This window comes from Procambarus clarkii, chromosome 20 (genome assembly GCF_040958095.1).
Source record: "Procambarus clarkii isolate CNS0578487 chromosome 20, FALCON_Pclarkii_2.0, whole genome shotgun sequence".
Lineage (NCBI taxonomy): Eukaryota > Metazoa > Arthropoda > Malacostraca > Decapoda > Cambaridae > Procambarus > Procambarus clarkii.
This window is the reverse complement of record NC_091169.1, coordinates 18,315,962-18,330,343: the sequence shown is the minus strand read 5'-3', so window position 1 is coordinate 18,330,343 and position 14,382 is coordinate 18,315,962. Positions and strand designations below refer to the sequence as shown.

Below are 14,382 nucleotides of genomic sequence, written 5' to 3'. Positions count from 1 at the left end.
TATTGCCATATTATACAAAAATGTGAATTAATAGTTTAAACTGATCTTGAGAACAATACGTAAAAGGCAGAACGATAATGATTACTGAAGATTAAAATGATTACTTTATAATGATTACTGAAGATTAAAATGATTACTTTATAATGATTACTGAAGATTAAAAAGATAAAATAAATCATGCCTACAACTTATATTGATAGAAACAGAATGAACATAATAAAAATTACAAAATACATGGGAGATACGTGGGTGGTGGACCAGTGCGTGGGAGAGTCAAGACAAGAGTGGGGGTAAACCCGCCAAACACACACCGAAACTACGACGTTGGTACAACGTTCGAACAAGTTTTTAACACCTCCTAACCAGTTATAACAACCAATATAACAAGTTGTAACAACGTTCTAATACGTCATAAACACGTTAAGACAAGATGTAACAACTTTATTACAAGTTGTAACAAGCGGAAAATAGAGACAGTTTCGGTTTGTGTTTCCAGGGAAGACCTCACACAAAAACAATTACAGTTATGGATGTTGGGGGGAGGAAGAGTGGGGGGGGGGGGAGGTAGTGAGGGTGGAGGTGAACTACAATCAAAGAAAACAAAGCAGGAGAAACTTAACTAAACAGATAAGTCGCTTGTAATTAAAACAAAACAATGCAAATGCAACTGGAATTTTAAGCGTATTCAATTGAAATATATTTAATATATCTCTACACTATAAGAGCGAATGTTTCTCCGTCTCTCCAAAAAGGGAGAGGGAATAGCGTATTCCAGCTTATACCTTATTATATAAGAAGGTATATCTTATACCAGCTATATGTCCATATAGTTGGTCTAAGCAGGGGATGGAAAAACAGACCGAGGATGCAGAAAGCTTCAGCGGGGAACTGGAGAAACGAGGCGGAGAGGGGAAGTGAGTTACCTTTACCCCAAAAAAATTTGTAAGAGGAATGGTCTGAGGTACAGGACGGACATAGGTGGCTCTGGGTATGCCTTCGTAAAATGCTGTAAGAAATATAGCGTGTATCCCATTACCACCCCCCCCCTTCCTTTCCCTAGAGCGATTTTTATGTAATCTGAAATGAAAGGGTGGATGAACTCGGATATGTAATGTCCGTAGAGTGTTGAAGTTACTCCCGCAGTTTACCCGCGCATTTTATTCATTTACTTTATATGTAGATGGAGATGGAAATGTCCATCTGTTTGAGGCTGGAGGAGAGAGGGGGATGAGGGGAACATGGGGGAGATGAGAGAGAGAAAAGTGGAGGTGGAGGGAAAGTCGGGAAAGAGGAGGAAAGATTAGAGGACGAGGGAAGGGAGGAGATAGAGATAGATTGATATAGACAGAGATAACTACATATATGTAGATAAAGAGATGGCAGACAGACAGACAGACAAACCCGGGCAACGCTGGGTATCCTCCTATTATATCTGTAAAGGAGAATATCTGTGTCTGTCTGTCCGAGGCTGGAGACCAGATGCTTGCGGGCAGCCTTACCCCTTTCAAAAATGACACATGGCAGGAGGGAATGGGGGTATGGGAGTGTCATAGATCAGTTAAGGTTGGCCACAGTGCCACCTTTTAAGAAATATTGGCATCTATAGGAACCCCCCCTGCGATTTCATGAATTCTGAAATTGAGATTATGGGCCCCACTCCCGTTTCAATTAGTAGAACCTCCGAGTAAGCCAAATTTCTTATCATGAAACTAGAAAAAATATGAGCAGTTTTGTGTAGCATAACCCGGTTACTCTCGCAGTTTTCTCTTCGTATGTTGATGGCTCACCAGCTTACTCTTCCCAGTTATTGCAAATGATGAACACATTTCATTCCAATTATCCGAAGATTCGGATTACCAGAATGAGGATTTTCGAGCTACAACTGTATTAAATTTTCCAAGTGAGAGAAAGAGGGGAGAGGGGTAAGGGGAGAATGGGAAGATGAGGGTAGAGGAGAGAGAGAAAAGTGGAGAAGGTGAAAAATGATGGGAGATTGGGGAAAGAGTGTGAAGAGAGGAAGGAGAGGGGTGGGAAGGGAAGTAGATGGGTGTTAGGAAGGATGATGGGGCAGAAGTGTGAAGAAAGGTGATGAGGGAGAGAGAGGGGAGGGGAGGGGAAGATGAGGGTGGGAAGGAGATGAGTATTATGAAAGGAGCAGTATGGTAAAATGATACCTGTCGCTAAACGGTGCGATTCGTTAACTAGTTAAAATCTTTATCAATCGATCAATCAATCGGACAAATTCACACGGGAGACATCTCCCGTCACTCAGGGTACAACCACACCTCAACAGATCTCCAGTATCATCTATTGATACTGGTAATGTCTCAAAAGGGCCACCACTTACGGGCTATTCATGCCCGTGCCATCTTTTGGGTGGATTAATCTTCATCATCAACTAGTTAACATTATCATACGCAAAGTTTGAATGGTTACTTGGCTGTTGTTTGTTGTTTCAGATTTCGCTACTCAGGAAGAAGTGTCCATGTAGGACGGGCTATGGTGAGCCCGTAAACCGGTTACTTGGCGTTACTGCTGTCGGATATATAGCCGAGGATGAGGGTGAAGCATCTCACATAAGAACCAATAGACCCATTGCAGCTAAACAATCTCCAATGTTTCCATGATGGCTGGGGCAGTATATTGTAAGTTTCGTCTTGTTCTCGAAGATGGCAGAGAGTAATTTGTTGCTAATTAGCTGTTGATAGATGACTTAGTTCGCCTTACGTGTAGCGCCTCGTTAATGTCTAGTCTTCTGTTGTCGATTATTTTGGTGTTGTTTACCAGGATCAGGTTATATGTAGAGATTTATATTCAGACATTTCGGAGGAACTCCTCTATCATCAGCGCCTTCCAGAAGACAAGAGATCAAGAGGACATGTTGAGGTGTACACCACAATTATAAAGAGGTAGAAAGATCAATCAAATTGAGTCGTTGATGCCCATACTAAGGGCAATTGTAAGAATATGTGTGCTAAGATACGTGAATGAAAATAAGTTAAGTGTGATCTAGAGAGTGGCCAAGCAGAGATCGTCAATCCTTACTTTAATGTTCTGATGATTTTCTGATAAATTTTGTGTATATTTGAGCTATTCACAATACACAATGTTGAGTCAACTTGATTATCGCCTAAATGAGATGTTGGTTTTGATTATTTGATTTTTGAGCATGAAATATAAAGTAAGTTTGGTTATTACAATTTACGGATGTGCGATTGTTTCAAAATTTATATTGCACTGATTGTCATTTATTAATTTGGAGTGTTTTTGCCACCTTCATTTCTATTCTGCCTCTCCCTTTCCCATCCTATCCTCTCTCTCTCTCTCTCTCTCTCTCTCTCTCTCTCTCTCTCTCTCTCTCTCTCTCTCTCTCTCTCTCTCTCTCTCTCTCTCTCTCTCTCTGTCTCTCTCTCTCTCTCTCTCTCTCTCTCTCTCTCTCTCTCTCTCTCTCTCTCTCTGTCTCTCTGTCTCTCTCTCTCTCTCTCTCTCTCTCTCTCTCTCTCTCTCTCTCTCTCTCTCTCTCTCTCTCTCTCTCTCTCTCTCTCTCTCTCTCTCTCTCAATCTCTCTCTCTCTCTCTCTCTTCGTGTCTCTCTCTTACTCTCTCTCTCTCTCTCTCTCTCTCTCTCTCTCTCTCTCTCTCTCTCTCTCTCTCTCTCTCTCTCTCTCTCTCTCTCTCTCTCTCTCTCTCTCTCTCTCCCTCTCTCTCTTTCTCAATACCCCATTTTCCTGGAAACTGTCACAAAATTCTATAAACCTGGACTCTAAGACTCGACCCTCTCAGCGTGAATCTTGGCAGAGATGACCTTTAATGACCTCTACGAGTGATCTAACATTCCTCCCAGGAACTTCGCCATAAGAACACGCCCACTCCTCACCCTGACTCCGCCCATTGTTGTCAAGAAGCCACGCCCACTATTGTCCCTATACGTTCAAGGGGGCGTGGGCGGGAGGACGGTGTCAGGGAGGGAGGAGAAATGGTTTGATGTGTCACCCTTAAAGGACGGATTGTGAGCCTGATTGTGTGTTAATGTGCACTCATCTTTTGTTAATGGGTGTGTGCGTGTGTGATAGAGAGAGAGGGAGACTAAGGGAGAGAAGGAGACAGACGGAGAGAAGGAGAGAGACAGACAGAGATAAATACAGATTGACAGAAGGAGATAGCGCGTCCTAGACTCCTTTGTATATATATATATTAATTAACCATCTGAGGGAAGACATACGTTTGATATTTTGTTAATAATTTATTTTAACCTTTTTCTTATACTATGAGCGAGTGTTTTGCTTTCTTATTTTTCTGGTTTGTAGTACTAGTGATTGAAAATTACCTCCGGAACTCCTGAAAAATTACACAACGATGATATTTATATGTTTATATATATATATATATATATATATATATATATATATATATATATATATATATATATATATATATATATATATATATATATATATGCAGAATAACCACATGTGAAAAATAGAGAATGCTTAACGCGTTTTCGGCTAATTCGCCTTCATCAGAGCAAAGTAGAATGAAGATGATCCTCATTCTACTTTGCTCTGATGAAGGCGAATAAGCTGAAAACGCGTTAAGCATTCTCTATTTTTTTCCACATGTGGATATTTTGCATACTTGGGTCAGTGTTTTTGTGATCATTGTTGCATATATATATATATATATATATATATATATATATATATATATATATATATGTATATATATATATATATATATATATATATATATATATATATATATATATATATATATATATATATATATATATATATATTCCATAAAGGATGTAAAATTTTGAATTACGGTTTGTTGACTTTTTTTGCGAGCGAGTTCCTTCCTCCTTGTACAGGCGTGTTGTCAGGTGTGAGTTGTGAGTGGGTTGTGAGTGGGTTGTGAGTGGGTTGTGAGTAGTGATTATGTTATGTATTGCCAAATGAGCCGCAGTGAGTGGTCTTAGTAGAACATTATCAACTAATGAGCTGTGTATGTCAGTGTCCTGGGAGAACTTTCTCACCCCATCAACGTCTTGGGAGAACTAACTCACCCCATCAGAGTCTTGGGAGAACTCACCCCATCAACATCGTGGGCGGTGAAGGTGGCCAGGTGGGTCCCTGGGGGCGTGTCCTCGGGGAGCGTGAGGTGGGCGTGGTCTCTGGTGAACGTGGGCGTGTTGTCGTTGGCATCCACCAGCTGGAGGTTGACCCAGGCCCCGTCAACGTGGTTCCTGTCGTCCCAGCCATCCTCTCCCTGGGGTCGACGACCGGTCGTTTGGGACAATAGGTTAATTTACACGAATCAAATGGACAAACTCGAGGCTTTAAAAGTGGAAATATTGTGGAATAGTTGATCCTTAAGAGGGTTCCATGCACATGTATACAGCACTTATATTTATAAGGGTTCCAAGTACCATGTTCACAATACTTTTATACGTTCAAGGGGTTCCTGGTACCATGAATACAACACATTCATATATACAGAGGTTCAGGGTACAATATGCTAGTATACAGTACTGATTCATACATTTGGTGTTATATCAAATGTAAAGGTGTGTATTTGCTATTTGTATTTACTATTTTTGCGTGCAGAATTAAGCTCTTAGCTCTTGGACTCCACCTTTCTAATCGTCGGTTGTCTAAAGTATTGACTCCCTATCTATTTTCTCTGTCGTATAATGTATAACTCTCTCTCTCTCTTCTCTCTCTCTCTCTCTCTCTCTCTTTTTTACACCCACCCAAACATACATACACACATACACAGATTTAATACTTGAAATGGTACAATTGTATAGAGCTCAATGGCATGAATAATATATTTTCATGAATAATAAATATGTATTGCTGAAATACAACTTTGTCCCAAAAATACAGAACACACTGTAACAAGAAACCATAACTGTATGTTGTTAATATAATTACGAGTAAAAATTACAAAAAAATATATATAAAATATGAATAATTAACTATATTAATAACGGGTTCTGAATTCTGAATATTTGATATCGCTGTAGGTGCAGACGTCTGCTTTAGGAGCAGAGTTCTGCTATAGGTGCAGAGGTCTGCTGAAGGAGCAAAGGTCTGCTGTAGGTGCAGACGTCTGCTGAAGGAGCAAAGATCTGCTGTAGGATCAAAGGTCTGCTGTAGGATCAAAGGTCTGCTGTAGGATCAAAGGTCTGCTGTAGGATCAAAGGTCTGCTGTAGGATCAAAGGTCTGCTGTAGGATCAAAGGTCTGCTGTAGGATCAAAGGTCTGCTGTAGGATCAAAGGTCTGCTGTAGGATCAAAGGTCTGCTGTAGGATCAAAGGTCTGCTGAAGGATCAAAAGTCTGCTGAAGGAACAGAGGTCTTCTGTAGTGTGACCACTCGTATATTTATGTAGCCTTGGAATGAGATTTAGTTATTGGCTCCCGCCTCTTAGCTTATAAATTTCTTTGGGATTTATAAACCTAGCACGTTTAAAAATCCCAAAGCAATACCACTTGCTTCTGGAGTTATGGCTGGAGGTGGCTTCTATGGCCTCCTCTTCCATATATTTCACTTGCTTACCTCCAGCACTTGATAGGAATTCCTTCTTTCATGTGAAAGAAGCAGTGAATCCAGTCTAAATGTATACTGAATGACCATGTTTCTGATGCACGAAATGTGGATTCAGGGAGGGACCCGGGAGGCTGAGAAGTAGCTGACCATAGTGGTTATCTTGAGATGATTTGATGATTGACAAATCATCAAATCACTCATGTTGTTAACATAACTTGCATATTAACTTGTTGTTAACATAACTACATAGTCATTAAATCAACAAATCATCAAGTGGTGACAAATGAGAGTGATGGAGGCTGTGACTCGTGATATTTCATCGTCCACTGCTGGGCATCACAGCCCGTCATCTCGAGTTGTCACAACGTCACGAAAATGATATACTAAGTATCCCCGAACCTAACCTCTATACCGAGCACCTACGAACAGAAAACGAGAACAGCCCCGTCTATTCTGTGAGCCCACTGTGGTGAACTGAGTGAGTATCACATTTTGGTCGTTGGGGAGTTTTTTTACGTCAGAAATACGGTGTACTATCCTCGATGACTTGAGTCCGAGGCTCAGGAGGAGAGGGGAAAGTAGTGAAGCTAATGATACATATCTTCTTATATATATCTTAATATAAATTACCCCAGACGCTGATACTGACTTAAGAAGGGACACTACAGTATTTTGTTACCGGGAAGCAGACGAGAATGTATACATCGAGAAGTATATTATACATATATATTTTTTATAGCTTAAAAGAGGTACCACCTCTGGTGCAAGTGTAGGGACCCATAGCCTCGGAGAAGAAAATAAAGAGCACTCAGAGCAACCTTGTGGATCCTCACTGAACACTTTGATATTTTATTCTCATACCACCAACTATTTTTTGTATATATATATATATATATATATATATATATATATATATATATATATATATATATATATATATATATATGCGAACAAGCCTGAATGGTCCCCAGGACTATATGCGACTGAAAACTCACACCCCAGAAGTGACTCGAACCCATACTTCCAGGAGCAACGCAACTGGTAACTACAGGGCGCCTTAATCCGCTTGACCATCACGGCCGGACAAAAGGAAGTGATAGCCGAAGCTATTTGAACCACTTCCCCGCCGGCAACTCGAAATTGTGAAATGCTATGCCCAAGATTACCATCCGAGTTGCCGGCGGGGAAGTGGTTCAAATAGCTTCGGCTATCACTTCCTTTTGTCCGGCCGTGATGGTCAAGCGGATTAAGGCGCCCTGTAGTTACCAGTTGCGTTGCTCCTGGGAGTATGGGTTCGAGTCACTTCTGGGGTGTGAGGGTGTGAGTTTTCATTCGTCATATATACATATATATATATATATATATATATATATATATATATATATATATATATATGTATATATATATATATATATATATATATATATATATATATATATATATATATATATATATATATATATATATATATATATATATATACATACATAGTTTACATCCAAAACTACGTTCAGGTGTAAAGAGTACTTACTGGTTTGCTATTCAGCTCTTGTGATTGGCTATATAGTCGACAAGAATTTGTAACCAAAGTCAGAGTGTAATATTAAATTCCTATTCAAGTTGAATCTATTGCTTGACGTCAGTGTGGCCACTACTAGTTTGAGACTTGTTTTATATTAGTCTAAAATATTACATTATACTTGCCTAGCACTTAACATTATACTTCTTTAACACATGACATTATACTTGTCTAACACATGACATCATACAAATATTTACTCGCGATTACCTTAAAAACGACCAAGTATATAACAATCATTATTAACAATTCAAGAAGATTTTAATATTTATGAAACAAATCAAGGTGATAGTCGTCAGTGTGTGTGTGTGTTTGTTCCATTGTCCGCTGCAACAAAGACACTGTAGACGGATATAGAGACTGATGGACCTGTTACCTAGCAGTAAAATAGGTACCTGGGTGTTAGTCAGCTGTCACGGGCTGCTTCCTGGGGGTGGAGGCCTGGTCGAGGACCGGGCCGCGGGGACACTAAAGCCCCGAAATCATCTCAAGATAACCTCTCAAGATATCCTCTTTAATTGGGTACTTCCCCTGCCAAAATCTAGAGTATGGGGCAGCAGTCTTTGTAATGGGAGGTGTTTGGTTAGGCTGAGGACCCATACACAGTTTTCCAGAGGTGTAAATAACATGTCTCCAAAGGTAACGACTGATTTGCTTAATAGCATCCTGCAGGATAACGATTAATCAACTTTATACTATCCTGCAGGATAACAACAGATCAATTTAACAATGTCCTGCAGGATAACGACTGATCAACTTAACTCTATCCTGCAGGATAACGGCTGATCAACTTAACAATATCCTGCAGTATAACGAATGATCAACTTAACAATATCCTGCAGGATAACGAATGATCAATTTTATTCTATCCTGCAGGATAGCAACGCATCAACTTAACAATATCCTGTAGGATAACGACATATCAACTTAACAATATCCTGCAGGATAGCGACACATCAATTTACCAATATCCTGTAGGATAACGACACATCAACTTAACAATATCCTGCAGGATAGCAATACATCACTTTACCAATATCCTAAAACTAAAATACTAAAAACCGTTTCTTTTAACCACAAAATATGTTTATATTCATACATCAAGCGAAGGAAGGAAATAGAGATAAATAGTAACATACAAAAGGTACAATGAATAATGTTGTTAATGTATTACCCTCCCATTTGGGAAGGAAAGGGAGCTATCGGGAGAAAGCGCTAAACCATTACGACTATATAGCACAGTACAATGAATATATATATATATATATATATATATATATATATATATATATATATATATATATATATATATATATATATATATATATATATATATATATATATATATATATATATATTACAGAACATAGACGAAGGAGGGGCAAGTTAGGAGGCATAAGACACTTGCGCACGAACTGACGAAAGCAGTGACGTAGCCAGTGACGTACTCTGCGACATGGACAGTGCCATAGATATTAAATCTGAGGGTTAAGCAGACATTGACGTAGGCAATAGAGTTAATGGTATTGACGCTGGCAATGCCGAGGGCAGTAAATGTGATGACGCAAGTGACGTGAATCAGTGACGTAGGCAGTGGCGTGGCCAGGACCGTTGAGGGGTAATTCAGGCAGTGACGCAGGCAGTGACGCACGCGGTGACGTAGGCAGTGACCGCGTAATTCAAGGATTCGACACTGATATCTTTCGGATAGCAGGAAAATTCTACATTTCGTCTTTGATCGTCTTTCTTATCGTTTGTCTGGCTGTCTGTCTCACCATCAATTTATGGTACATAAATGTTATTGGATTAAGCTGCCTGGATACAAATCTGTTATCGTTTTTTCTTGCATTTTGTAATCGGTATCATGATGGATTATAATGAATTATTAATACATAAATTTTTACCGCCATCTAATCTTCGGAATGTTTCTTCCTTTTTTTTTGTAAATTCTTGAATAAAAACGCATTTATTTATAATTTATTTGCATTTGTATTCGATTTATTCTCTACTTTAAATATATATATATACAGTGATATATATAAATTTCCAAGGCGTCGAGATTTCGGAGTCGTTTTGAACAGCTTCATAAGCTTGGTATAACTTTGAACAGCTTCACAAGCTATGAACAATCTTTAACAGCGTCACATATACTAGAGATTCATCTCTTTCAAAACACTCCTTTAGATTGTCTTTTCTGAACGAAACTGTTCCATTTATTTTTTGGGCCCATAAAATAGCTGTGTTTAGAGTTAAAAATTATAAGCACAAATTTCATGAAATTTTGTTTAAAGAACTGTTTAGTGAAATGGCTCGTTCGCTTTGGACCAGGAAGACCAGATGAAAAAAAATGTAAAAAGGCATTGAAAACAGAGTTAGGGAGTTTAAACTAGAAAATAACATTCAATTACACTCGTGTTTATGTTCTTCGGTGTTATACATGAACATGTTATTCATGTACTTACAGTGTTTTAATGTTATAATCACCAGGTCCACCAATGTTATACATAAGCTCAGAGCTTCAATGTTATACATTAATTCGGTGTTATACTGTTATCTTGAGGTTATCTTGAGATGATTTCGGGGCTTTTTAGTGTCCCCGCGGCCCGGTCCTCGACCAGGCCTCCACCCCCAGGAAGCAGCCCGTGACAGCTGACTAACTCCTGAGTACCTATTTACTGCTAGGTAACAGGTTATATATCCACTCGGAGCTCCAATGTGATACATACGATGTTATACATACCGTATACTAATAAAGCATTTACGTTTAACTAGCCTAAGCAAACGTGACTTTAAAACTGTAGCTTGGAGAGTTCCAGGTATATGGCGCTGTGAAGGCAGGTAAAAACACGAGATATATATCATTGCAGGACTTACACACATGACACTAGGGCAAGCATTGACACATATGAGAGCATGGCAACCGTTTACACATATGGTACCAGGATAGGTATTTTCACATATGGTACCAGGATAGGTATTTACATAAATGGTGCCATAACAGATATTTGCACACATGGTACCAGAACAGATTTTTACATATATGGTACCAGGAAAGGCGTTTACATACATATTTCAAGGTAAGGAATTCACACACACACACAAGGTACCAGTACAGGTGTTTACACATATGTTTCTAGTACAGGCATTTATACACATGGTCGAAAAGCAGGCATTTACACACCTGGTCCAGACCAGGCATTTACACACATGGTTCTAGAGCAGACATTTACACACACATGATCCTAAAGCAGGCATTTACACACATGGGCGTAGAGCAGGCATTTACAAACATGGTACCAAGGCGCGCATTTACATATATAGTCATTTACAGTCTGGGCATTTACACACACACATGGTACCAGAGTATTCATATACACACGTAACTCCTGGCAGTCTTTTAAGTTCGTGAATTCTGTCACAAACATTCCTTATTAAGCAGATGAGGAGTCACAATAACGTGACTGAAATATGTTGACCAAACCACACACTAGAAAGTGAAGGGACGACGACGTTTCGGTCCGTCCTGGACCATTCTCCCAATCGACTTGGGAATAGTCCAGGACGGACCGAAACGTCGTCGTCCCTTCACTTTCTAGTGAGTGGTTTGATCAACAATCCTTATTAAGGTCATGAAATCTGTCACAAACATTCACAAACATGTCGCCTACAATTACCAAACAACAATGCCACCTACCATATCTGTAACTTGAACCCTGAAGCGAAATCCTCGACGATGTTCAGGGTTCTCGTAGTCTAGAGGGATGAGGGCCCTTAGGTCCCCACCAAGGGTGCCATTGACCTTCTCGTCAACGCGGAACATGTGCCAGCCACGACCGCTGCCTGGCACCACCTTGGGATGAAAGAGAGATGAGAGAGATGAGTGATGCTGGTTGGAGATGCAGGTCTCGTATGTAAATATCTGCTTAGTGAGAAGCTGATGTTTACATAGGAGATGTTTGATCTTTATTTAGTGTGTTCTGTTTGTGAAAATTCGTTTCTATTCTGGATTCAACAAAATCTGTTTTCCCAGTTATTCATTTATTCTACTATCTTCGCGTCTCAGGAGGATGCTTGACCACGACGTGCCGGATACTAAAGGTACTCGACACGGTAGATATAAGGTAGCAGACTAAGGTACTCTCAATAAGGAACAGATACAAATTATGTAGATTAGTTTTGGGAACAACCAAGTAAAGGTGGAGAGGCAGGACCCAAGAACTGAAGCTCAAACTCCCCTCTTCAAACACAGATATGCTAGCTACACACACACACGAACCGAAGCTCAATCCCGCAAAACACACACACACACACACACACACACACACACACACACACACACACACACACAAGTGTGTGTGAGTTCAAGTGTAGATATGATAGAGCCCAATAGACTCAGGAACCTGTACACCTGTTGATTGACGGTTGAGAGGCGGGTCCAAATAGCCAGAGCTCAACCCCCGTAAGCACAATTAGGTGAGCACACACACACACACACACACACACACACACACACACACACACACACACACACACACACACACACACACACACACACACACACACACACACACATACACTAAATTTGAGAGTCTTACAGAGTCTAAAAGATCTGATTACGAGGTATAGACTCACTATTATCAAACACGCGTCACAAACTGCAGCCCAACGCTATCTAACCCCCCCCCCCGCCTCCGGGCTCTACTGACCATGAAGGTGAAGTTATTGGAGGTGTCTTGGTCGAGGACGGTGAGCGTGGCCAGAACGTGGTCCGGGGTGAGGCTCTCAGGCACCTCCAGGGTCCACTCCTTCATGGAAAACCTCGGGGGAACATCGTTCACATCTGTCACCTCCACCAGCACCGTCCCCGTGCCTGAGGAAAGCGGGGGTTAGGAGATTGAGGTTCCCAGGGGAATGAATTCTCTGTATCACAATATCACAAAATGTTGATTGAATGTTGATGTATAGAAGGACATCAAAATGGGTCTAGGAAAAAACATTCGGTGAAGTTTTGCTCAATCACGTTCTTCTTTGTATCATGTGGATGTCATATACGTCTTCAAGGATGAGAGTGATTGTGTTACATGTCAACAAATCAGTGATTGGGCCGTACTTCATCAAAGAAGCCAGAGATTGGGTTATTCGTCATCAAGGAAGCCAGTGATTGGGTTATTCGTCTTCAAAGAAGCCAATGATTGGGTTATTCGTCATCAAGAAAGCCAGTGATTGGGTTATTCGTCATCAAGAAAGCCAGTGATTGGGTTATACGTCATGAAGGACGCTGGTGACTATCAGTGAAGCCAGTGATTGGAATATAAACCATCAACGAAGCCATTAGCTGGGATATTCCTAACTGAGGAAGCCACTGAGCAAGTTATACGTCATCAAGACACCCAGTGACTGGGATATAGGTCATCTCGAAAGCCAATGATTTGGGAATATATCATCAAAGAAGCCATTAACCAAATCATTAGTAAGTGAGTAGGTGAGCCAGTAGGTGAGACCACCTACTGGCTTCTTCATATAGGAAGCCAGTAACTGAATCATACGTCATCAAGGAAGCCATCAATTGTGATCGTCATCAAGAACATTCTTCCCTATTTTTACGTCTTATCTTCATACAGAAAACTGCCAACGTATTCAACTAATCTTCCAATGAATTTTAGCCCATTAAAAAAATAAAAAATGGTATAAAATGAATATTCAATAATGATAAATAATTTAGTATATTTCTGCACCAACTCTGATTTTTTATGCAGGCAATTACAGAGTCTTTAATATTTACAAATCAGTTAAAAAAAGTCCAGTAGCTTAATAATAATATATCAGATTTATGGCAAATCATTCTTGAATTTTTTTTGTTTTCTCGTGTATTTTAAGTGAGCATATTTGTGAATGCTGTTGTGGGAATAGAATTAGATGGTATTGTCAGGATTGAATGAATGTTTGACTTTCAAAATATTTGAATCACTCAGTATCCCACTTAAATCAAAGGTCACACCCATGTTAGTGCTCGCCTCAGAGCTCATCTAGAGCATCACCCGCAGTTGAAATCACCCACAACATCAGATATCATTAAGATCACCTGACTGCATCATATATCATTAAAATCACCCATCATCATCCACCATTGAGGTCTTCCACAGCATCACCCATCTTAGGAGACACCTGCAGCATCACCCATCTTAGGAGACACCTGCAGCATCACCCATTGTCCAGATTTCCTCCACTTCAAACCCATAATTATGTTTACT

The 14,382-nt window shown here is 40.0% G+C and overlaps 1 protein-coding gene across 7 annotated transcripts in view; it reads right to left on the bottom strand.

The window, feature by feature from the left end:
* LOC123755258 (putative neural-cadherin 2) overlaps positions 1-14,382 on the bottom strand; it is an 872,905-nt gene that overhangs the window by 44,211 nt on the left and 814,312 nt on the right. For all 7 annotated transcript variants that reach the window (XR_011229174.1, XM_069327628.1, XM_069327634.1 and 4 more), the window contains 3 exons: positions 12,838-13,001; positions 11,826-11,981; positions 5,091-5,267 (listed from right to left, as the gene is read on the bottom strand). Coding sequence is in view for 6 of the 7 variants with exons in the window: in XM_069327628.1 (XP_069183729.1) it covers positions 5,091-5,267; positions 11,826-11,981; positions 12,838-13,001 (497 nt within the window). In the remaining variant the exon portion in view is untranslated. The remainder of the gene's footprint in view (positions 1-5,090; positions 5,268-11,825; positions 11,982-12,837; positions 13,002-14,382) is intronic.